At 50.8% G+C, this 22,203-nt stretch overlaps 3 protein-coding genes across 7 annotated transcripts in view; all 3 read left to right on the top strand.

Annotated features, from left to right (window-relative positions):
• Nucleotides 1–3,348, top strand: part of PXN (paxillin) — a 42,837-nt gene extending 39,489 nt beyond the window's left edge. For all 5 annotated transcript variants that reach the window (XM_052655136.1, XM_052655139.1, XM_052655138.1 and 2 more), the window contains 2 exons: nt 72–220; nt 1,204–3,348. In XM_052655136.1, the coding sequence (XP_052511096.1) occupies nt 72–220; nt 1,204–1,470 (416 nt within the window). In that variant the 3' untranslated portion in view covers nt 1,471–3,348. The remainder of the gene's footprint in view (nt 1–71; nt 221–1,203) is intronic.
• A 3,187-nt stretch (nt 3,349–6,535) lies between these two features.
• RPLP0 (ribosomal protein lateral stalk subunit P0) lies at nt 6,536–10,306 on the top strand. The gene is made up of 7 exons (XM_052654403.1): nt 6,536–6,662; nt 7,618–7,793; nt 7,892–7,979; nt 8,113–8,259; nt 8,367–8,552; nt 9,370–9,510; nt 10,071–10,306. The coding sequence occupies exons 1-7, from the start codon at nt 6,609–6,611 to the stop codon at nt 10,233–10,235; spliced, it is 957 nt and encodes a 318-aa protein (XP_052510363.1). The 5' UTR covers nt 6,536–6,608; the 3' UTR covers nt 10,236–10,306.
• Nucleotides 10,307–11,797: 1,491 nt separating this feature from the next.
• Nucleotides 11,798–22,203, top strand: part of GCN1 (GCN1 activator of EIF2AK4) — a 54,571-nt gene continuing 44,165 nt past the window's right edge. Inside the window, exons 1-5 of the mRNA XM_052655027.1 lie at nt 11,798–11,829; nt 16,659–16,761; nt 19,573–19,636; nt 20,127–20,258; nt 20,766–20,874. Coding sequence (XP_052510987.1) covers nt 11,812–11,829; nt 16,659–16,761; nt 19,573–19,636; nt 20,127–20,258; nt 20,766–20,874 — 426 coding nt within the window. The 5' untranslated portion in view covers nt 11,798–11,811. The remainder of the gene's footprint in view (nt 11,830–16,658; nt 16,762–19,572; nt 19,637–20,126; nt 20,259–20,765; nt 20,875–22,203) is intronic.

The following is a 22,203-nucleotide window of genomic DNA, read 5'->3' as shown; positions in this document are numbered from 1 at the left end:
GGGGCAGCCCTTGCTGAGTCAGGGCGGCCCCTCCCCGAAGCCTAACCTGCCCCCCAACCCCTGGCCCTCAGGGTTCCACGAGAAAGACGGCAAGGCCTACTGCCGCAAGGATTACTTTGACATGTTCGCGCCCAAGTGTGGCGGCTGCGCCCGGGCCATCCTGGAGAACTACATCTCGGCCCTCAACACCCTCTGGCACCCCGAGTGCTTTGTGTGTCGGGTAAGGAGCCCCGTTGCTTCCTCTGGAGAGGCTGAGAGCGGCTGTTGCTGCTGCCGCCCTGTGCTTGCTGAATCCGACTTACAGGGCCCTCTTGAGGTTCTTGATCAGGTGGGAAGGCAGGCGGCGCACTCCCTCAAGCGCAGTCGGTCCTGGACCAGGGCTTGTGCAGGGGCCTCGAGAAACGAGAGCAAGGCAGACCTGTGCAGCTGCCCCTGGGTCAGACCAGGTCCAGGAGAAGGGGATGTGAGAGTCAAATGAGGTAACAAGCCTTCAGCAGCCTCGGCGGACAATGGAGGATGGCTTCCAGACTGCATTCTGGGGGATGATGGCCCCCAGGTGTTATGAGGGTTCTGGCGGGGGTCCCCTGATTAAATAAGTTTGGGAAACACCATTCATTGCAGGACTTCTCAGAGGCTTTAATACCCGAGTATGCCTGCGGATCTCTATAAACGGGAATCTAGGATGCAGAGTTTGACCTCGGAACCCTTTTTTTTTTGACACCAGGGTTTCTAGGCACATGTGCTGCAGTGCCCAGGAGTCAGACCTATGTGTGAGTCCAGGCAGTGCAACTTAGCAGGCTTCCCTGGTGGCTCAGTGGTAAACAATTCGCCTGCTAATGCAGGAGATGCTGGTTCGAACCCCGGGTCAGGAAGATCCCCTGGAGAAGGAAATGGCACCCCACTCTAGCATTCTTGCCTGGAGAATCCCATGGAGAGAGGAGCCTAGTGGGCTACAGTCTGTAGGGTCACAAAAGAGTTAGACAAGGCTGAGCAACTGAACAGCAAAAACAGCAGTGCAACTTGGCAGCAGCGAGTCGCGGTCGTTACTGGGAGACGAAGGGTTGGCGCCACGCTTGGCACGTCGAGCACGCTTGCCAAGGGGGCGTCGTTTCCAGGGTGGCCGCCCTGGCGGCCCCCTGCCTGTCCCCGGGGAGCTGCCTCGGCCCCCAGCCTGAACTGCCCCCCGCCCTCCTCTGTCTCCAGGAGTGCTTCACGCCGTTCGTCCACGGCAGCTTCTTCGAGCACGAGGGCCAGCCCTACTGCGAGGCGCACTACCACGAGCGGCGGGGCTCGCTGTGCTCCGGCTGCCAGAAGCCCATCACGGGCCGCTGCATCACCGCCATGGCCAAGAAGTTCCACCCCGAGCACTTCGTCTGCGCCTTTTGCCTCAAGCAGCTCAACAAGGGCACCTTCAAGGAGCAGAACGACAAGCCTTACTGTCAGAACTGCTTCCTCAAGCTCTTCTGCTAGGCGCCCCCGTCCCTCCCTGTGGCCCATTCCCCGGCCCAGCCTCCTCACTGCTGCTGGGACCCAGAGGCCTCGTCCCGGGGCGGGGGCCGGGGTGGGGGGCGGTGGCGAAGGGGCCAACCCGACTGAAACTGGAACCGCGTCCTTGGCGATGACGAGAGGGCCCTGAGGGGTCCTGCCTGCTTCTCTTGCCCTCTGCCAGCGCCTCTGGGCCGCCTTCCTCCTCCCGAGGCTCCCCCAGGCTGCCAGCCCGTCACCCTCCCCCGAGGCAGAGGTTGAAGGGTCCCACCTGCGTCCCCACGAGCCCACCTGGCCAAGCCAGCACCCCACACTGGAGCCATCTCTTACTCGTATTTTGGCAGTGGAGCTGGGGATGGGGAGGGCAGGCAGGGTCAGACGGGGGCCTCTTTGCATCCTTATCCCCAACCCCAACCTCGTCAGCCTTGTTCTGAGAGTACCGAGGGGACGCCAGCTCCCCCCAGACAATGCCAGCATCCATCCAACCCATCCACCCAAGGGCGGATGTGCCCACGGGGCCATGGAAGGTTCCTTGTGTGCCTCCTGCCCTTCCTGTCTCTTCAGGCCTGGGCAGCTCCCCCCAACACCTGCACCCCCGTCCCAACGCCCCCCCCCCGACTGCTCTGGTTCTACTGAGAAAGGCCTCTCCAGCAATAATGTTTTCTACTCACTTCCTCCGTCTCCTGGGGCCGCGTGAGGTGGCGAGTGTCACCCCGTTGCCCAGACACTGTACTGACTTTGATAGTTTTCTACACTGAGGTTTGAATTCATATCGTCTGAGTTGCTTTTACTTCTCTATACAAAACTGAAGAGATTTTACAGACATCTTTTGTACTCCCCCCGCATGCACCGCAGTGGCTGCGGGATATGCGGGGCCTGCCTTGTACTGAAGGCTCGGGGCGGGGAAGCAATTCATGTTTTTTTTTTTTCTTAGCACAAGCAGGTGAAAACGGGGAGCAGCTCTGTTGACTCCCCATCTTTAACTTCACAGCTCACCGGGACTGTTTTTATAAACTGCTGTATTTCGAACCCCCTTCCTTACTTCCCAGGCCAGCAAGCTTTTCACTGAAACCCACCTGAAGGGTGTCTGGCCCTGTGGGGCCGAGAATCCCAAACCTCATCCGTCCTGTTTCTGAGTGGGGAGAGAGGGGGACGTCCACTCTGGGGGTGCCCCTTCCCTGTGTAAGCTGTTAGGAGCGTTCACGCCCCTGTGAACTTTCTGGCCCCAAAGAGAACATTCTTGTAACATGCTACTGTGGGGGTCCTTTCTTCTGCCTCCTCAGGAAAGCTGGGATCTGATTTTGACCGTTAGTCTTGTTGATTCCACTGGGTGCATCCCTTCCCCAAACTTCCTGCCTCCCCTGGAGACTGGTGGTGGCCCCCTGATAGGATTCTGGGCAGAGGGACAGGATCCCGCCAAAGCAACAGGGAGCCCCCTGAGGATGAGACAGGCAGGGCTGGGGTTCCGGGTCAGTGGAACTGGGGCTCCAGTGGGGTCTTAAGTGAGGACAAGCCAGACCCACTGCACTAACCTCATCAGAGGCTGGGTGTCCTGAGCCTCTCAAGAGGGGAAGGGGGTCCCTCCTTGGAGGCGGGGCAGGGAGCAGCCTGGGTGTGGGGAGGTCAGCCAGGCCCAACCACAGGTCTGATGTCTCCACTTCTACTCTTAGGCCTTATTGCTCTGTTTACAGTGACCCACCCCAGGCCCCTCCCCTAGAGGATTTGGGGCTTCCAGAGGTTCTACCCTCTGGGTCGATGGTTATTTGATGATTTGATTTTTAATTTTTTTTTCCCCTGTAAACTTGTAACCTGGCTTTTTCCCATTTTAATTCCTGTGATTTATGCCAATAAAGTTTGCCATTATTTTCACCGGTGCTAGTGCCATTTCTTTGTGGTCCGAGATGAACAGCTCAGCCCCAGAAGAGAGACCAAACCCTCCCCAGGCTCATAAGCACCACAGTTTGAGGGTCAGTCACTGCAGTTCACTTACCTGAGGCCAAAGCCCTCATGGGGCACTTGTGGGCCTCCTGGCTTTCTTACCCACTGCAATTTGCCATGGGTTGCCTCCCATGGGCGCGGGGGTGTGGCCTTCCACTCACGGGTGGGAAGGAGGTTCAGAGAGAGCCGATATCCTGTGAACGAGCACAGAGACAGGCTGTGAACCCAGGGCTTGTCTCTGTTCTTATGTTGACCAGACACACCACCACTGCCCCCTAGTTCTGGCACGATACCTTGGGTGTAGAACCTTCCTTGTTGAAAGTGGATGTGAGAGTTGGACTATAAAGAAAGCTGAGCACTGAAGAATTGATGCTGTTGAACTGTGGTGTTGGAGAAGACTCTTGAGAGTCCCTCGGACTGCAAGGAGATCCAACCTGTCCATCCTAAAGGAAATCAGTCCTGAATATTCATTGGAAGGACTGATGCTGAAGCTGAAACTCCGATACTTTGGCCACCTGATGCAAAGAACTGACTCATTTGAAAAGACCCTGATGCTGGGAAAGATTGAGGGCAGGAGGAGAAGGGGACGACAGAGGATGAGATGGTTGGATGGCATCACCGACTCAATGGACGTGAGTTTGAGTAAACTCTGGGAGTTGGTGATGGACAGGGAGGCCTGGCGTGCTGCAGTCCATGGGGTCGCAGAAAGTCGGACACGACTGAGCGACTGAACTGCACCGACTTAATAGTCGATGATGGGTCTCGACTGCCCCCTGGCGGTCATATCTGTATTTGCATGCGTGCTTCCTCGGCTCTTGTTACAGCCATAACTCCAGTCCTGGGCCTTGGCAAGCTTCCGGGACAGTTTTGTAGCCTTGCAGTCTCCCTGTTGTTTGGAATGGTTCTCCAAAAGCCGCATGTCGATTTCAAGCCTGAACCCTGACCATTTCGTATTGAGCTCAGAAGTGAAAATTACCTTTAACCCTCACCCAAAAATCATATTTCCAGCTCATGTTGGACTTATGTGAATGAACAGGTCCGCTTCATCGTAACTGGCTCACTCAACTGTACTTTATGTTTTTCCATGTCAATAAATAGAGATGGGCATTTTTTAATGCTTTCGCGGTATTCCATTATATTGATGTACTACAGTTAGAGACAATATCATCAGAGGCAGGATGTCCTTGGGGAGTTGATATGTCAGCATGTACATCCTTGCAAAAGTGCATTTGAAGGAAGACAGCCTTAGGGTTTGGAAGGGACTGTGTAGCATAGTGAGACTCATGGGCTCTGAACTTGCTTTTAGGTTTTGGTTCTGAAGCCATCACTTACTAGCTGAGGTACTTGGGTGAATTACTTAACCTCTGTGAATTTTCTTACCAGTAAAATGGGACTAATACTGTATCTCCTTGGGGGTTTGTTGCACAGATGAACAGCAGTAATGTGCATAAAGTACTTAGTACAATGCTGAGCATGCAGTAATACCCTGTCACTAAAAAGAGATCTTAGCAGTAATGGACTCCAGCAGTTGTCTATACAGGCTCGTCATCAGGAGGCTTGAAAACAAAATACCAGGTCAAGTAACTAACTTGGTCAAGTTAAAAGGATGGAGTTGGGGAGAACCACCCTCCCCTTCCCACCCTAGGCTCTAAGCTTATTCATTAAAAACATATTTAATGATATAGCACAACTGTTCAAATAAATGTTGAATGAAAGTGTAATAAAATATGTTGACATGAAGTGATTTCCTCCTACATTCCAGGAACTGTGTTAACACATAACTCACGTAATCCTCATGGGGTGTGAATACTATTCTCCTCATTTTACAGACAGGAAAAGAGAGGGTCAGCAAGGTGAAATCACTTCCTAAGATGACCAGCCTAGCAAGTGACAGAATAAGGATATGAATTCAGGTTATCTGACTGCAAACTCTACATCCATTCAGTCAACAAATGTTTATTATATGCCAATAGGTGCCAGGCTCACGGCAGAGAGAGAGACAAATTATTTTAGTGATTGAGTGTGTTACTAGGTGGAAGTGCTACCAAAAAGTTAAACCGGAGGAAGAGGGAAGTTGGAGTGGTTTTGGGGGTAATTTTGAATAGGGCGATCGGGGTAGGCCTCCAGCAGGTGATCATTGAGCCAAGACGCAATGGAGGTGTGGATATGTATGGGCAGGAAGCCTTCTAGGAAGAGGGAATAGAGAGTGCATGAGCCCTGAAATGGGAGCGTCACCCAGCTGGGAGGAAATGAGTCAGTAGGCAAATCGGAGATGAGATGATGGGGTGGAGGTGGGGACCAGATCATGTAGAGCCTTGTAGGTAGCCTCATTTACGTTTTAGGTTTTTTTCTGGGAGGGAAACGGGGAGACTCGAAAGTATTGCGAGCAGATGAGGAAGTGATCCGACTTAGGTTTAAAGGATCCCTTTGTTTCGATAGGGGGAAGAACAAACTGTAGAGGAGACGAGAGACCATCCTGTTTCTAAAGCATGAGAGTTCTTTCTCAACGTCATACTCTGTAGTTGCGACTTGGCCTGGTGACCAAAGGAAAGGTGAACTCAGCTTGCAAACACTAACTCTACCCTGCAGCGCCTCCCACCCGGCAGAGGGCAGCAGCTCTCAGAAAGCGCCTCCAGCACACAGCAGTGTCCTTCTTAACGACCTCGTTTAAAAGCAGCTTCCTGTTAGTTGGAGTGGCAGGGATGCTACCCAATGGCTGCCTGCATCTATCCGATTTCTTCAGACAGACGTTGGCACCAGCCAATAGGCGGGGGGCTCCGCCTGTGGCTTCTGATTGGCTGCTTCGCTCATCTATAAAAGATGCCCGCCGGCGAGCGGCCCTCCTCTCGCCAGGCGTCCTCGTGTGAGGTTCGTCTGTCTCGCTGTGTTCACACCGGCAACTGTGGCGGGAAGGATGGGGGGGGGGGTATTTGGGGGTTCTTTTGGAGGCTCTTGGGGACCGCGGAGTCCGGCCTCTTTGGTTTGGGGGTGCGGCGGCGGCCGCCGCGACAGGTGCAGCCCTGGCTCGGGGCGGCGGGCGCCCGCGCGTGGCCTACTCCGCGTGTGCTTTGGGCTTGGAGCCCGCCGTGCTGTGGGGACGCGTGTCGGGGTGGCTTGAGCTCCTTTTCTCTCCTCAGTGACATCGTCTTTAAACCCTGCGTGGCAATCCCTGACGCACCGCCGTGATGCCCAGGGAAGACAGGGCGACCTGGAAGTCCAACTACTTCCTTAAGATCATCGTAAGTTTGGGGCAGGCCCCGCCGCCCACCGTGCTGCCCGGGCCCGGGCACTGGTGGGGACAGTCAGCTGCCGTGTGCTGAGCTCCTGCTTGCTAGCTGCTACATTAGGTCATTTTAGGCTCATTTCATTTCATTTTTACAATTTCCCGAGATCCATGCCCTTCCCCCTCCCAGTGTTGCAGATAAACAGACTCAGGCAGGTGAAGTGGCTCTTAAGGTAAAGAACATTAAAGCCCAAGTCTGTCTAGGTTCAAGTAGCACTCGTTCTAATTTTCTTGCCCTGTCTGCATCTTTGAGAAGGTCTGAGGCTATGAGTGACTCATTATAATGGAGCAAGTTGTTGCCTATTTAGAGCCTGTCAGTCAAGAAACTATGTGAGTTAATTTAGATGGCCTTGAGTTGGGTCTTGCCTGGCCAGAAATGCTAATCACGCTGCTCTTCAAGCCTTAGGATGCGGTTGTGGAGTTTAGTTCTTTGCGTTCTTCCTCATTTATCATGCAGGTTTTCAGTTTAAGAAAAAACTTTGTAAAATGATTATATACACACAGCCTAGGTTCTACAAGTTATTATTTTGACGTACTTCCTTTATGTTGTATTTTGATTGCTGTAAATCTGACTTTACCTGGAACAGTATTTTTTTTTTTTTGGTTAAGGCAGTCATTTAGTGAATCAAACATGCCTCATAATTGGGGAAAGAGCAACAGTTATAATTACAAGTATTTGTTTAATTTACTGTAGAAACAGTTACTGTTTATACTCAACACGCAAATCTTTGACAAAACTGGTGTTAACTCAGGTGGCCTATAGGAGGAGGAACTGTCCCAATCTCTGTCATTTCAAAAGCTTAGAGGAAAGGGAGTGAGATGGAAGCTGGTGATTGCGGGATTTGGTTTCTCTTAACCGTTTCCCTCTTCCTCCTGTGAAACAACGGCTTGTTTTCGGCTTGTTTCTGTAGCAACTTCTGGATGATTATCCAAAATGCTTCATTGTGGGAGCAGACAATGTGGGCTCCAAGCAGATGCAGCAGATCCGCATGTCGCTGCGCGGGAAGGCTGTGGTGCTGATGGGCAAGAACACGATGATGCGCAAGGCCATCCGAGGGCATCTGGAAAACAACCCGGCTCTGGAGAAGTCGGTGTCTTTATCCTCCCTTCTCAGTGCCCTCCTCCCTCTTCCTGGAGAGGAACGGAGCTACAAAGTGACCTTCTCCCGTAAACTTCTCTTTGCAGACTGTTGCCTCACATTCGGGGAAATGTGGGCTTCGTGTTCACCAAGGAGGACCTCACTGAGATCAGGGACATGCTGCTGGCCAACAAGGTAAGGGAGAATCAGGTTGACTGGAGTGACCTTATCATTAATTTGGCGCCTGAAAAGCAATAAAACTGACCGATCTCAGGTTGTGTCTGGAGAGAAAACATCTCACTGTTCACTTTTTTCCCCATTTGCTCAGGTGCCGGCTGCCGCCCGTGCTGGTGCCATAGCGCCGTGCGAAGTCACTGTGCCGGCCCAGAACACTGGTCTGGGGCCCGAGAAGACATCCTTCTTCCAGGCTTTAGGCATCACCACTAAGATCTCCAGGGGCACAATTGAAATCCTGGTGAGTGGACCTGGCTTGCCAGTGCTAGCTGCGCCAGCGGTGGGGGCTTGGTGGCCTCGGACCTGCCGGACGTCCAGGGATTAACTGCCAACTCCCTTGCTCTTCAGAGCGATGTGCAGCTGATTAAGACTGGAGACAAGGTGGGCGCCAGCGAAGCCACGCTGCTGAACATGCTGAACATCTCCCCTTTCTCCTTCGGGCTGGTCATCCAGCAGGTGTTTGACAATGGCAGCATCTACAACCCCGAAGTGCTTGACATCACAGAGGAAACTTTGCATTCCCGCTTCCTGGAGGTACCCGAGGGCCCATTCCAGGCCCTTCCTTTCTCATTAGTAGTTGAGAACGCATCTGGCTTCAGCTGGATCTTGGCAATGCAGCTCACTAGCAGGTTAATAACCAGGAACAGTTGTTCACTCTGTATCTCAGTTTCCTCATCCTTAGAACGGCAATGACAGTATAGGATCATTGAAGGAGCTAATGAATTAATGAGTGTAAGGCCTTGGAACAGTGCTGGGTACACAGTAAGGGCTGTCATTTTAGGACCTGCAAAAAGATGTGAGATTTTGAGTGTCAGTCAAAAGAGGGATAACGAAAATGAGGTAATTAATACACGAGTGTTGCCAAGTACCCTACTATCTTGGGAGAATGGACTCTCAGTCCATCCTTCATCTTGTTTAGTTTTTGCCACTAATACATCCCCTTAACAAAGTGATGCGATATATAATTCCTGTTTTTTTGACAGATAGACAATTGTAATTACATATACTCTTAACTCTGGTTACTTTTGGAAATCTCAGTAGTGGATGAAATTCACACCCGGAACTAACGTTTTTCTCAGAATGCCATGACTATATGATTTTACAAAATGGTGGCTTTTGAAGTAAATACCATCGTTATGGTATAGGGAACACCCTTGTTGAGAATAAGGGCAAAAAGCATTTGTAAATTAAACTGGGTCTGAATTTCACTGCCAGAAGCATCTGGTGTGAGGTGAAGTGTCCTGTGTGAGACTGAGGTACTGAGCAAGTCGAGTGTGCTGTTGAGCTCCGCTTCATTGTCTTTTAAGACGCCACGCCTGAGACCGAAAGGAATGTTTCCTCCCTTCCACAGGGTGTCCGCAATGTTGCCAGTGTGTGCCTGCAGATTGGTTACCCGACTGTTGCATCTGTACCCCATTCTATCATCAATGGGTACAAGCGCGTCCTGGCTTTGTCTGTGGAGACTGATTACACCTTCCCACTTGCTGAAAAGGTACAAAGAACCCACTGGGATACCAAAATCCATGAGTGCTCAAGTCTGTCATAAAATGGTGTTAGTTAGGTTGTATCGTTTCTAGGTTACTTACAATACCTAATCTAGTTTGAATGTTATGTAAATGGTTATAAATACGATGTAACTTGAGTGTAAATAATTGCTACAATATAGCAAATTCAAGTTTTGCATTTTGGAAATTCCCCCCCCCCCCCCACGCCCTTTTTTTTGAGTTTTGATCCACAGTTGGTTTGGTCTTTTTAAGTGTGAAACCTTTGGCTACAGAGCGCCAATTGTCTACTTGAAGTTGGGAGGCAGAGGAGATGTGTTCTCGACTTTAGAAATTATATGAGATTTAAAGCAGGGATAGTTTAATGGGTAAGAGCCGGGACTGAGCTCACCAGGCTTATACCCAAGCTGTCCTGCCTGGTTACTTCAGAGGAAGGCTTCACTGACATTGAAGTGGGCCCTTGAATCCAGAGCTCTGCAGAGGCCGAAGGGCTGTGGGTAGTAGGGGTGCTAAGATGACCCTTTGACTGTGAACTTTGCCCTTGCTCTAGGTCAAGGCCTTCTTGGCTGATCCATCTGCGTTTGTGGCTGCTGCCCCCGTGGCTGCTGCCCCCGCTGCTGCCCCCGCTGCCACCACCGCAGCCCCAGCCAAGGTCGAAGCAAAGGAGGAGTCGGAGGAGTCGGACGAGGATATGGGATTCGGTCTCTTTGACTAATCCCCAAAAAGCAGCCAACTGGGCCAGCATTATTTGTGAAATGAGAAAATAAAGGCTTACTTCTCTTACAAGTCTCTGAGCTTCTCATTTTGTGCGTTTGAAGGTTATATAGTGCTGTATGCTAGAAACCAAAGGCATGGTCAAATCAGCTTGATTTGAAATTGACATTTGGGTGTTCTCTTTGAAAGTGACACATTGCTCTCCTAGCATCCTATACTTTGCCTCTACCCAGTGTTAACTGTATGTTTGTTAAATTGAAATTTGTCTCCATGACCATCAGGCCACAAGCCTGGGGCACTCTGAGATAATTTAAGTAGGCTTGGTGTCATACTGAGATAAGATGTGTGCTGCCTGGGGTGTTTCAGACTGGGTGGTCCAATTTAGTGGCCACTATTATTTAAAGAGAGAAAATGTCCTGTAGGTGTGAATCATACATATTTATTCTGTACTGACTGGGTCATGAGGTAAGTGCTGGTTGTATCCAGGTCTCAGAAGTCCAAAGGAGCTTTCCCAGGTGGCTCAGCAGTAAAGAATCTGCCTGCAATGCAGGAGACTCGGTTTGAATCCCTGGGCCTGGGAGATACCTTGGGCGGAGGAAGTGAAGTGAAGTCGCTCAGTCGTGTCCGACTCTTTGTGCGACCCCATGGACTGTAGCCCCCCAGGCTCCTCCGTCCATGGGATTCTCCAGGCAAGAATACTGGAGTGGGTTGCCATTTCCTTCTCCAGGGGATCTTCCCTACCCAGGGATTGTACCCAGGTCTCCCACATTGCAGGCAGATGCTTTAACCTCTGAGCCACCAGGGAAGCCTCATGACAACCCATTCCTGTATTGCCTGGAAAATCCATGGACAGGAGCCTGACCTGCTACAAGTCTACCTGCAAAGAGTTGCTTAGCCACTGAGCATGCGCGCACTCAGAAGTTTGAAAGCCATTGCTAACATCAGAGACAGGACTGATCTGTGCAGACCATATTAAAGTAGGTAGAGTTGTCAGGTTTGCATACAGAATAAAATTTAAACTAGCCCCAGCCTCCTACCCTGTGGCCTCGGTCTAAAGAGTTGCCCTTGGGCAGTTTCCTCCCTCAGCTCTAGAATCTTCTAACTGCTGATGGGGTACAAACAACGGTATAAGACACTTCGCTGCCTGCCTGTTACTGAGTTCAGCCCCTGTCATCAAGGAAACCCCTCTAGCAAACAAGTAGGCCACACTTAGGTAAAACGATCTTCACACAGGAGAGGCCCACGTAGGGGTACCCGGGCCGGACCTGCCTGCGCACACGTGGGTCGGAGCTGTAGGGACCCTCGTCTTCCACGAGGCTGGGCTGAGAAGGGCCCTGGGACCCGGGGGTCGAAAAGCACGCCCTTGGCAGGCCTTGATAGTCCCCGGTATCCCTCAGATAACACGCTCCGGCTGCCTGAGTCAAATCCCGGCCTGCAGCGACCGCCGTCCCGCCCGGGGGCGCCAGGCCCTGGGCCCGGGCGGGCTCCAAGCGGGATCCCGGCCTCGCCCTGCCGCGTGGGCTCGCGCTGTGACCCGGAAGCGCTCCGGAAGCGGTTCCGGAGTCAGCGCCGGCAGGATGGCGGCGGACACGCAGGTAAGGCGGGCGACTGCGAGGCCAACGCGGTCAGCAACTGGGCGCGAACGGCGGCGGTCTGGTCGGACCGCTAGTGCAGCTGCCGTAGGGGGTTAGGAGGCGGAGGGCGCGGTCCCGGGGGCGCTTCGGGCCAACTCCCCACGGACCCGGCTTCGTCCTGGTTCCCGGCCCGGGCGGCGCAGACCGGCCGTGGGCTCGACGAGTTGGACTCCGGCCTCGGCTTCGGCAGACCCTTCTTGATCCTGAAGTTGCCACAGTTCCCGTTTCAGAGTCTGCTCCGTTACTCCGAAACCCTCCACCATGAACCTCGGCCAGCGCCAACTATGCCTTAAAACTTTATATTCATCAGATATTTCTCGGACATTTACTACGCTCAGGGACTTAAAGCATAGTGTTTGGATTTGTACAGATCTGAGTTTGAGTGCTAGCTGATCAGTTTCTCTAAGACGCTGGGCAAGCTGCTTAATCCTGTCAAGTCGCGGTCTCTGCATCCATACAATGGGGCTAAACTAATACCTGCCTCGTAGGGTCGTTGTGAGGAATCAGTGAAATAAAGTAGGGCCCCATGTAAGTTGATGGTTACTATTAGGTCCAGCGTTAGATAAAAGAGCTGTCACAACTTGGGAAGAGTCTTGTCACCTTGAGTGTTGGCGGGGGGACTTTTTCCCTCCACCCCAGCCTCCTTTGTGGCTGTGAGTGTTTTAGAAAAGACAATATTACGGGAAATGAAACAGGTCTCAAAAGGACACCTTGGCTCACTTGGGTGTCGGGATGAGGAGGTTTATTGATTTTGATATGAAGGCTCTGAAGTCAGAGAGTGAGCCCTTAACTTCATTATTCAGAATGTGTGTGTTGTGAGTTTCCTGTGCAAGGAAGGGACTGGTAATTTGTTCAAAGTTTGTTGTGATGGATCCTGGAAAGAAAGGGGTATTTTGAAAGGGGTTGGAAGAATACATGCTGAATGTGTAACATTAAAACTCAAATGAAGAAAGCAAACACTTCTTGGGACTTACCTGGTACTCCAGTGGTTAAAGACGCCTGCCAGTGCAGGGGACACCGGTTCAGCCCCTGGCCCGGGATCTAAGATCCCACATACTACTGGGGAACTGAGCCTGGGCGCCCCTTGTGCCACAGCTAAGACCTGACAAAGCCAAATAAATAAATATTTAAAAAAAAAATATATCTCTAGTGCTGTGTTGTTCAGTATAGTAACCAGTTAATTAACAGCCAACTAGCTACTTAGGTTAGTTAAAATTAAATGAAATTTAAAATTCAGTTCTTCGGTTGCTCTAGCCACATTTCAGTGCCTGGGTAGCTGTATGTGGCTGGTGGCTGATGCATTGTACAGTGTAAAAGAACATTTCCATCATCACAGAAAGTGCTTCTGGACAGTGTTACCCTAGAGAGAAACCTGTGAACTTTTTAAGCTCTTTGCATCTGACCTAAACCAACAAATTACTTCTTTGAAGGATCTTAGTGTGCTCTTCCTCACTTTTGTTCTGACAGGGTCCCTAGTGGGTGATATTCATTTTGTGATTAAGAAAAAGAAGAGCCTTGTACCTGAAATGCCCTTTCATCTTTCCAGGAGAAACTGTAGTCAGGAACTTAACATTAGCATGGAAAAACAACTATGTGGGAATTTCGGGTACAGGGTGTATTATATATATAAAGATGCCTCTAAATTTGCTATCTCCTCCAGCCTTACTGAAACTAGTAAGAAGTTGAGGGAAAAAATAAGAATTGAGAGAATGGGGAGCAGACAACAGCTGCAAACTTTTGGAAGCTAGAAAGTGAGGAGTGGTAAAGGATCCTAAGCCAGCAGTTCGGAAAGCTGAGAACCAACCTGATTTACATTGTAGAATCTCTGATAGCTGGGAATTGTTGGCATCTGCTAACCCCTGGGTGTGAGGGTGAGTGGGGAGGGGCTAAGTTAGGATCGGTTGAAAGGCCTGTTCACGTGCCTTCAGAGCCCCAGCTTTCTTTCTCCATCTTGGCAAAAGGCTGGAAGTTTTCCTTTCTGGAGAGTAAAACAGGACCACACAAAAGTGTAGGAGTCCAATGTCCACGGGAATCATCAACAGAATAATTGCAGATGCTTTCCCTGAACCGAAGCATGCCTTTTCAAATCAAGAATGGTCAGCACAGTGGATGAAAGCAGACGCACGACAGAGCACACTAACATGAAATTCAATTTTTCTGTTAAAAAAATATTTTCTTTCTTCTTTATTTTTGTATTTATTTACGGCTGCATCGGGTCTTATTTGCGGCATGTGGGATCTTTTCCTTGTGGCGCGTGGGCTTTCTAGTTGAGGTGCGTGGGCTTAGTTGCCTGCGATGGAAGGCGGATTCTTAACCTCTGGACCTCCGGGAAAGTCCCAACCTGAAATTTTAGAACCTTGGATACAAAAAGATCTTAGAAACTCCTTGGGGGGGGAAATCACATCTCAGACAAAGGATCGAGAATCAGAATGGCATGGAGGTTCCCAACAATACTGAATGCTAGAACTCAGTGGAGAAAAGTCTTCAGTATTCTGAAGGAAAATTTCAATCTAGCATTCTGTATTCAGACAAACTTCAGGTAGGGGGTCAGAACATTTTCAAACCCGCAAGGACGTCACAAGTTGGAGTGTGCGGTTCACCCAGACACACAAAAAGAGTACATTCTCATGGTGATAAGCCGCATCCCAGCTGTAGCAGTCACACACCAAATCCACTGGGAGAGGCCTCTTCAGGAAGGTGGAATTTGGTCAGACTGCATGATCTGCGTCAATGTATTGAGATTTAGACACGGGGCAGACTGTGGGATTGAATGGTTAATTAGGACAGATAAAACGAGGCAGGCTGAGAGTGGAGAGAATGAAGGGCTCATGAAGCTGTGCAAGAGAGCAAACAGTTCTTTAAACGGAAGTTGAATACTAGTTGCGTGTAATGTAAACACTGAATTACTGGACTAACGTATATTACGAAATTTGAGGAATAATTACTGAATAATCAGCCAGTGTTGGTGAAAGAGATTGTGCTTGTGTGTGAGGGCATGGGACTGGTTTTTAGAGCAAACCTCCCAGAACTTTTTGACTCTTTAATTGTATGCATGAATGAGTATAAGAGCAAAAGACAGTAAACAGACCCTTTATGTAGAAGATGGAGTTTTGCACATGATTTTATTCATTGCTGATAGAATTGTGGCAAAGGTTTAACTATAAGAGGAACTTGGCATTATTTTACTTCTCTGTGTACGCTTAAGTCTTACTCTTCTAATAGGGCCTGTCTGTCAAATACCCTCAAAAGAAAAAGAGGGCAGGAGTTGGTCACTTATCCATGACCTGCTTGCTTTGTAGCCTGTAGAACAGAGGTCGCCACCCTCTGGTATCTAATGCCTGATGATCTGAGGTGGAGCTGATGTTATAACAATAGAAATAAAGTGCACAGTAAATGTAGTGTGCTCAAATCATCCCCAAACCATCCCACCTGTCTCCCCAGTCCATGGAAAAGTTGTCTTCCACAAAATCAGTCTCGGGTGCCAGGAACGTTGGCGAACACTGCTGTGGAATATTGTTCAGGAGCAGATTTTCAGGAGTATTTGCAAACCGCCCCTTTTCCCAAGTCTTATGCTGTGTCCCTGTGCCAGGGAGGCAGTTGTAACATGGATGGTGCTTGATAGCTAAGGACTTGTTCGCATCAGTTTCTACACTTGCTGGTTTCACGTTTAGTTTCAGAAATGCAGGTGCTGTGGCTTTCGACTCCAGTCTGAGCAGTGGCTTCCCCTCTGGGAGTCGGTTTCTTCATCACCCGTAAAATGGGGAATATGATGCCTGTCTTGAAGGCTTGCTGGTTAGTAGTAGCTGATTTTGTGCTCGGGGAGAGAGTAACGCCCTAAATATACTCTCTCATTTATTCCCCATAACAGTCATGAGGTAGGTGCTGTTTTCTACGTTGAATAGATGGGGAACCTGAAGGTCAAGCATATGACATAATTTCACTGAGTTTCCACAGCCGGTAGGAGGCTGAACTGGGATTCAGTTTCTTAACCTTTTACCCTTTAGCCAACTGTGCTTATGACTTGCCAGGATACACCTCGTTACCAGATGCTTATAAGAGATTAAAGGGGACATACCGGGCACATAGTAGGCCCTCCCTATATTTTGCTTAGTTCAGAAAGGATATTTTTTCTTTCTTTTTAAAAAAATACAAAAAAAAAAAATAAATTAAAAAATAAAAAATAAAAGAATACTTACTTACTTATTTGGCTGAACTGAGTCTTAGTCGGGCATGCAAACACTTAGTTGTGGCATGTGGCTTTAGTTTCCTGACCAGGGATCGAACCCAGGGCCCCTGCATTGGGAGCGTGGAGTCTTAGCCACAGGACCACCAGCGAAGTCCCAGAAGGAGGTTTTCTGTCTTGAGGTTTTTGCCTTAAGCCTTGCCTCTTTTTGTCCAAAGTTTAAGTTTAACTGAGTGGCTGACTGGTTGGGTTAAAAGCAGTACACCTCAACTGGGGGTGATTTTGTTTCCCAGGAGGCGTCTGACAATGTCTGGAAGCAGCTGGGGTCGCCTCAGCTGTGGTGGGAGGGTTGTATGCTGCTACCGGTGTCCAGTGGGTAGAGGCCAGGAGCACTGCCCAAGATCCTGCCGGGTGTAAAGGCAGCCCCCACAGTCAAGAATTATCAGGAGTGAAAGGCAGCCCCCAGAGTGGAGACTGAGAAGCCCTGGGTTAGAGGGAGCCGCTCTGAGTCCTGCACGGCCTCCCCCAGCACGCCCTCCCTCTCCCTCCCCGCGAACGTTCTGTGGTCTGACTGGTGGCATTTTCTCTGTGGGCTTGGTCTTCGCAGGTTTCTGAGACACTAAAGCGTTTTGCAGGGAAGGTGACAACAGCCAGTGTGAAGGAACGGAGAGAAATCCTCAGTGAGCTGGGGAGATGTGTTGCCGGAAAAGGTATTTATTTCCATGTCACTGATTTCATTTCAGACCAGGTCGGGCTCTCTGTTTAGAACTATGGCCTTCTTTCCCCCACTTCCAGCAACTTCTGTCATCACTGTCTATGTTTGCTTGTTATAAATGTGCATTGAAACAGTTGGGTTGGTGGAAAGTTTATCCTTCTAGGTGCCAAAGCTTTTAACAGTTTTAACCATTTTGACTGGAAATAGTTGTAATAGATGCCAATAGTTTTTCTTAAGTAATTTATTAGATGCAAAATTTTTTTTTTAATGACTGGAGGCACTGTTTTTCCCAGCGTTTCATGAAAATCAGCAAGATGGTAACTAGTGATTGGCTAGTGAAGGATTCCAAGATCATCTAAGTTTGGGAGATGTCACCTTTTAATCCAGTGTTTCCTTGAAACTCGTTTTTGCTGAAAACCTGTTCAGTCTGGGCAGCACATTTTGGGAAATGCTGAGCACATGTAGTTATTCTGATTCTGCACCGTAACTGAGGGTTCTTAACGGCAAACTGTGGGGGCGTGTATGAGACTAGTTTGCCTTCAACCAATAAATCTTCATTAGTTGGTTTTTTTATCTTTTAGTTTTGTATTGGGGTATAGCCGATTAACAATGCTGTGATAGTTTTAGGTGAACAGTGAAGGGACTCAGCCATCCATGCACACGTGTCCATTCTCCCCAGAACTCCTCTCTGATTCAGGTCGCCACATAAAATTGAGCAGCATTCCCTGTGCTATAAAATCCTCGTTTGTTTTTGAGTTTCCTTTTGGTGTGTTTTTCCTATGCAGCATTGGTTCTCAAAATGTGGTCCCCAGACCAGCAGTTTCGGCATCGCCTGAGAACTTATTTGAGATACAGAATCTCAGCTCCATCCCCAGAGACGCAGATTCATGAAAACTCCGGGGGTAGAGCCCAGCACCTGTGTTTTAACAAGCTCCCCAGCTGATTCCCATGCTTGCTGCAGTTTGAGAACCGTGGTGGTAGAGTTGGGTCTCCAATTCTGTCAGCTTTCTCTTCTTGTTAGGAAAGAGCCTTCTTCCACTGTCTCACCCAGACTCTCATTTGCTGCTTCTGATCTACTGTCGCCTGGTTATATACCGAAGCTTGTTAAAGTTGTGTGTAAATTAAGTAAATTGCTGTTCGTGAGCTTCTGAGAGATTCTGCTGTGTATCAGAGCTTTAGTGCTTGAGTTTATGGCACCTTCAGAAGTCCTTCTGGTCATTTCTCAGCAGGGTTCTAGTTAAAGAAGGCTGCCACGTGACAGACGCTGGCTGTCCACCCTAACCCTAATGGCTGACTCCGTGCTAAGTAACTGCCGAGTACCACCTTTCCCCCCAATTTGTGGAGCAAGGAGTTCGACAAGTGTGGGTGAAGTTTATGAACTACTCAGGCCTTTCCAGGGTGATTTTACTCCCCAGTCACCCTGAAGTTCTACAGTTCGGGGGGAATCATATTTGTAAAATGTTTGCTTGCCTTTGATGTGTAGGTCGTTTGGGGGAAGCGAACTCCGCACATGAAATAGTTAGTTTTCAGTTTCCTCATTTTCGGAGTCTGTGGAGCCGTTGTGTAGTGATAGTTATTCTGGCCTCTCCTTGTGTTAGGGTCCCAGGTCCCCAGGTGGGTTCATCCAAGGCGGGGCAAGGAGCTGGAAGGCCTCTGCAGAGGCCGTCGAACCCTGGAGGCGGGCGCCCAGCCCGGCTCAGCCCCGCCTGGCCCCACGGCCTCTGGTGCTCCCCTCAGTCCTGCCTCCCTGGACCTGAAGCCTGAGGCTGGCGAGGCAGGTTTGCTGGGCCTGGCCTTGCCAGTCACGGGCCCTCAGCGCAGTCGGAGGTCATGGGCTCTGTGTTCTGGCCACGGCTCTGCTGCCTCCAGACTGCGGGACCCTGTCCAGGTTCCTTCAGCTGTGAGCCTGTCTCCTTGCGTTGAGTGTGGAGATAGTAAGGCCGTGCTTCCCTCACAGGGTGAGAGTGAGGAGGGAATGCGAACTTGTAGGGATAGTGCCTGGCTCTTATCAGCCCTGGTGTCTGTTAGCAGTTACTAACTGCTGTTCTTCTCTGCTGTGCTTAGTTGGTCGGTCATGTCTGACTCTTTGCGACCCATTGGGCTGTCGCCCCCCAGGCTCCTCTGTCCATGGGATTTTTCTGGGAAGAATACTGGAGTGAGTTGCCATTTCCTTCTCCAGGGGATCTTCCCAACCCAGGGATCAAACCCGCGTCTCCTGTGTCTCCTGCATTGCAGGCAGATTTTTTACCTGCTGAGCTGTTGGGGAAACTCTTAGCCACAACCTGTTCTTGGCCCCAGTTACTCTTTTCCTCAGTTACTGAGACATCCTCAAATCAGGTGGGCCAGTGCCAGGCTCAGGGCGCTGGGGGAGCTGGGTCTGCGCTCCTCCTCCATCGCCCCCCATCCCTCGGGGGCCCAGGCGAGCCCTTCATGAGCCTCCTGCTCGCTGGTCTGTCTGACACTCAGCTTCCATTTCCCCCATCAGACCCTCCTCCCTTCATCCTTGGGCTTCAGCTCAGTCTGCAGCGCCATCACAGGTTGGCTCTCCATTACTGAGCACTGTTGTTCCACCAGCTTCTCTTTCTCTCGACTGGCCTGCTTAGTTTTCTGTGCCTTGGTTTCTTCTTAAAAATGGGCTCAGTCACAGTACCCACCCTACAGGAACTGAGTTAATGTGTGTCAAGTGCTTAGAGCAGGGCCTGTGCCTCGTGAGCTCCAATTCAGTGTTGGGTGTTATTCCTGGGCCAATGCCCAGGAAGTGTCGATAGTGCTTATTGACTAACCTCTGTGTAATCTCTGGTTTTAGATCTGCCGGAAGGAGCTGTGAAAGGCCTCTGCAAACTCTTCTGCTTGACCCTGCATCGATACAGGCGAGTGCCAGCCAGCAGCCCAGTGTCCAGAGCACTTTGTGCGGAGAGGTGGTAGAGGGCAGTGGTTGGAGCTCAGGCTTTGGAGTCAGACTGCCTGTGTCCTGGGCAGGTTGCGGAACCTCTCTGTGCCTCAGTTTCCTCCTCTGTGGACTAGGGATCATGCTTTCGTGGTGGTTTGTGTGAAGTTCTTGCTTACTCTGTGCTTCCACTTGTGCGTGTGAAAGCACTAGGCCTCATTTGAGCCCTATAGTAAGTGTTCTATAAACATAGATGTTGCCCATACAGCCTTAAGGCTCCCTGCCCTTTTTAGCTGCTTCCAGAACTCTGGGATGAGGTAGGTTTATCCAGTTACTTCCAAATCTCCTCATCTGTGATGCGCTGAAATACAGTGCAGTGTCGTTTTCCTGGAAAGACGGGGCTTGGCTGAAGCCCCCCGCCCACCCCCTGCCCCGGGTCCACGTGTTCACCTTGGCCTTTGCCCCTCCCCCAGGGATGCAGCCTCACGCCGGGCCCTGCAGGCAGCCATCCAACAGCTGGCCGAGGCCCAGCCTGAAGCCACTGCCAAGAACCTTCTGCACTCTCTGCAGTCTTCGGGCATCGGCTCCAAAGTGGGCGTCCCCAGGTAAGAGGGGAAACTGGTGGTGCCCGGGGCTCCGGAGTCCTTCTCAGGAGGAGCCCGTGCAGACCAGCCGGGGTGGCCACACCCACTCCTTTCCCCTTTGCAGCCCTGGGGGGCACCGGTGGTCTGCCTTCCGGATGGAGGGAGAAGCCAGGATGTCAGGCCCAGCAGAGAGACCGCTTTCCTGGGGAGCAGGGTTGGGAAACTGGGGGCAGTAAGGCCATTTTAAGGAGAAACCAAATGCCTCCACCACCCTCCCCCCCCCCCCCCCAGGCCCTAAAGGTGGGACACCATCCTTCGGGTTTTATAGTTGTGGCTGCTGAGAGGCGGGGGCTCGGCACTTCTTGTCCTGAGTTGTCACAGGTGGTTTGTGGAGAACGGGTGTCCGGTTCCATCCAGTCATAGGTCAGCGGAGGGTCCTATCTGCCAGGCAGGGCCCTGCGGGGAGCCCTTGTCCTTAGGTAGAGGCCGCTGCTCTGACCTCTTTCCTCCGCTCTCCTCCCCTCCCAGTAAGAGCAGCGGCTCGGCCGCCTTGCTGGCCCTGTCCTGGACCAGCCTACTGGTGCGGATTGTCTTTCCCTCGAGAGCCAAGCGGCAAGGAGACATCTGGAACAAACTGGTAGGTCCCGGGTCTTTGGAGTCGACTCCCTGCACAGAGCTGGGTGTGTTTCAGCACCTTCTCTGGCCAGTGTTCTCCTCAGGGCCAGGTGGCTGGGTGCTTTGAGTTACCCTGGGGTGTGTGACTTTGGTGGATGGGCGCGAGGGCAGCATAACATTCATCTCCTCATCAGATATCTGCGAGCTTTCCTGGATCGGGTGTGGGCTAGACCCTGGGACCTGGAACACAGGGATGAGCAAGAGAGACGTGGTCTCTGCCTTCATGACAGGCCAGAGTAGGGAACACAGCCAAAAAACTAGGAAACCAGAAAGCAGTGTAAATCATTCTGTGTTTTTCTGACTAAGCATTCCTTTCCCTGTGTTTGGATTTCAGTGCTGAACTGGCTAATGGAGTGGGATTCTTGCCATGTGCTTTGATCCTTAAATCCTCTCCTCCCCGTTCTATGCCTGCTCCTTCCATTTTCCCTTCCTCGCCTTTCAGCATGTCTGCTAACCAGAGATGGCTCCACAGGCCAGGTTGGGAGGTTCTCTTGAATGTCTTGATATGCTTAGTGGAGGGTAAGAGGAAAGGTGTCACAGTTTTAACAAAAAGGATCTTGGTGTGGATTTGATTCTTGGCCTTGAGATTTGGCTAAGTCCTTAATTTAGTTTCTGAGTTCACTTCCCATTACTGTGAAAATGGGAACAAGTACCATCCGCCCATCCACCTCAAAGAGTTGTCATGAAGATGGGCCCAGAAGAGGTGAAAGGGCTGTGGAAACTTAGGGAGGGCTGTGCAGGTGGCGTTAGCAAACCCTCAGCACCGCTGCCGGACACAGCCAGCTTGTAAGACGCGCTGGGGCCTCTCCCTGGGAGCTTGTGCGGCGCACCCCTGGGGATGACCGTAGATTGGCCATCAGCAGCTGACAGGAGGGTAAGAACACTGAGACTTCACAAGTAGTGGATACACTCCAAACCCACCTTCGGAGTGTAGGTTCCATTGTTACCTAAAGGTCGTCTTATAAGATGGTTATCGCACGGGCCCTCTCATTGGTGTGTCTCCAATGACTTCTCACAACCATTACCCAAGGTAAGTCAGTGTGCTTGTGGGTTAGTGAGCTGGAGGGGTCGACCTCGTCGTGTTGTGTTTATGGGACAGGATGCATCAAGAGCTTTTCCTTTGCTCGTTGCTGATGTCGACTCTACACATAGGTGGCAGTTCATTCAGTTGCTGAAGTATTTGTTGAGGGCCCCTGTGTGCCGGGTGCTGTTGGCAAAGCTGAGGCTGAAGCAGCGGACGAGGAAGAGGACCTTGCTTTTTCATAGCTTGCAGTCCTGGGGAGGCTGGACG

This window comes from Budorcas taxicolor, chromosome 17 (genome assembly GCF_023091745.1).
Source record: "Budorcas taxicolor isolate Tak-1 chromosome 17, Takin1.1, whole genome shotgun sequence".
Classification (NCBI taxonomy): Eukaryota; Metazoa; Chordata; class Mammalia; order Artiodactyla; family Bovidae; genus Budorcas; species Budorcas taxicolor.
Note: the sequence above shows the minus strand (reverse complement) of the source record. Positions and strands in the feature narration are given on the sequence as shown.

Bases quoted from the DNA above. Each gene is read 5' to 3' on its own strand.
- RPLP0 (XM_052654403.1), top strand. From the start codon at position 6,609: ATGCCCAGGGAAGACAGGGCGACCTGGAAGTCCAACTACTTCCTTAAG. The intron at 7,794-7,891 runs GTCGGTGTCTTT...TTCTCTTTGCAG, and splicing joins AACAACCCGGCTCTGGAGAA to ACTGTTGCCTCACATTCGGG. The intron at 7,980-8,112 runs GTAAGGGAGAAT...CCATTTGCTCAG, and splicing joins ACATGCTGCTGGCCAACAAG to GTGCCGGCTGCCGCCCGTGC.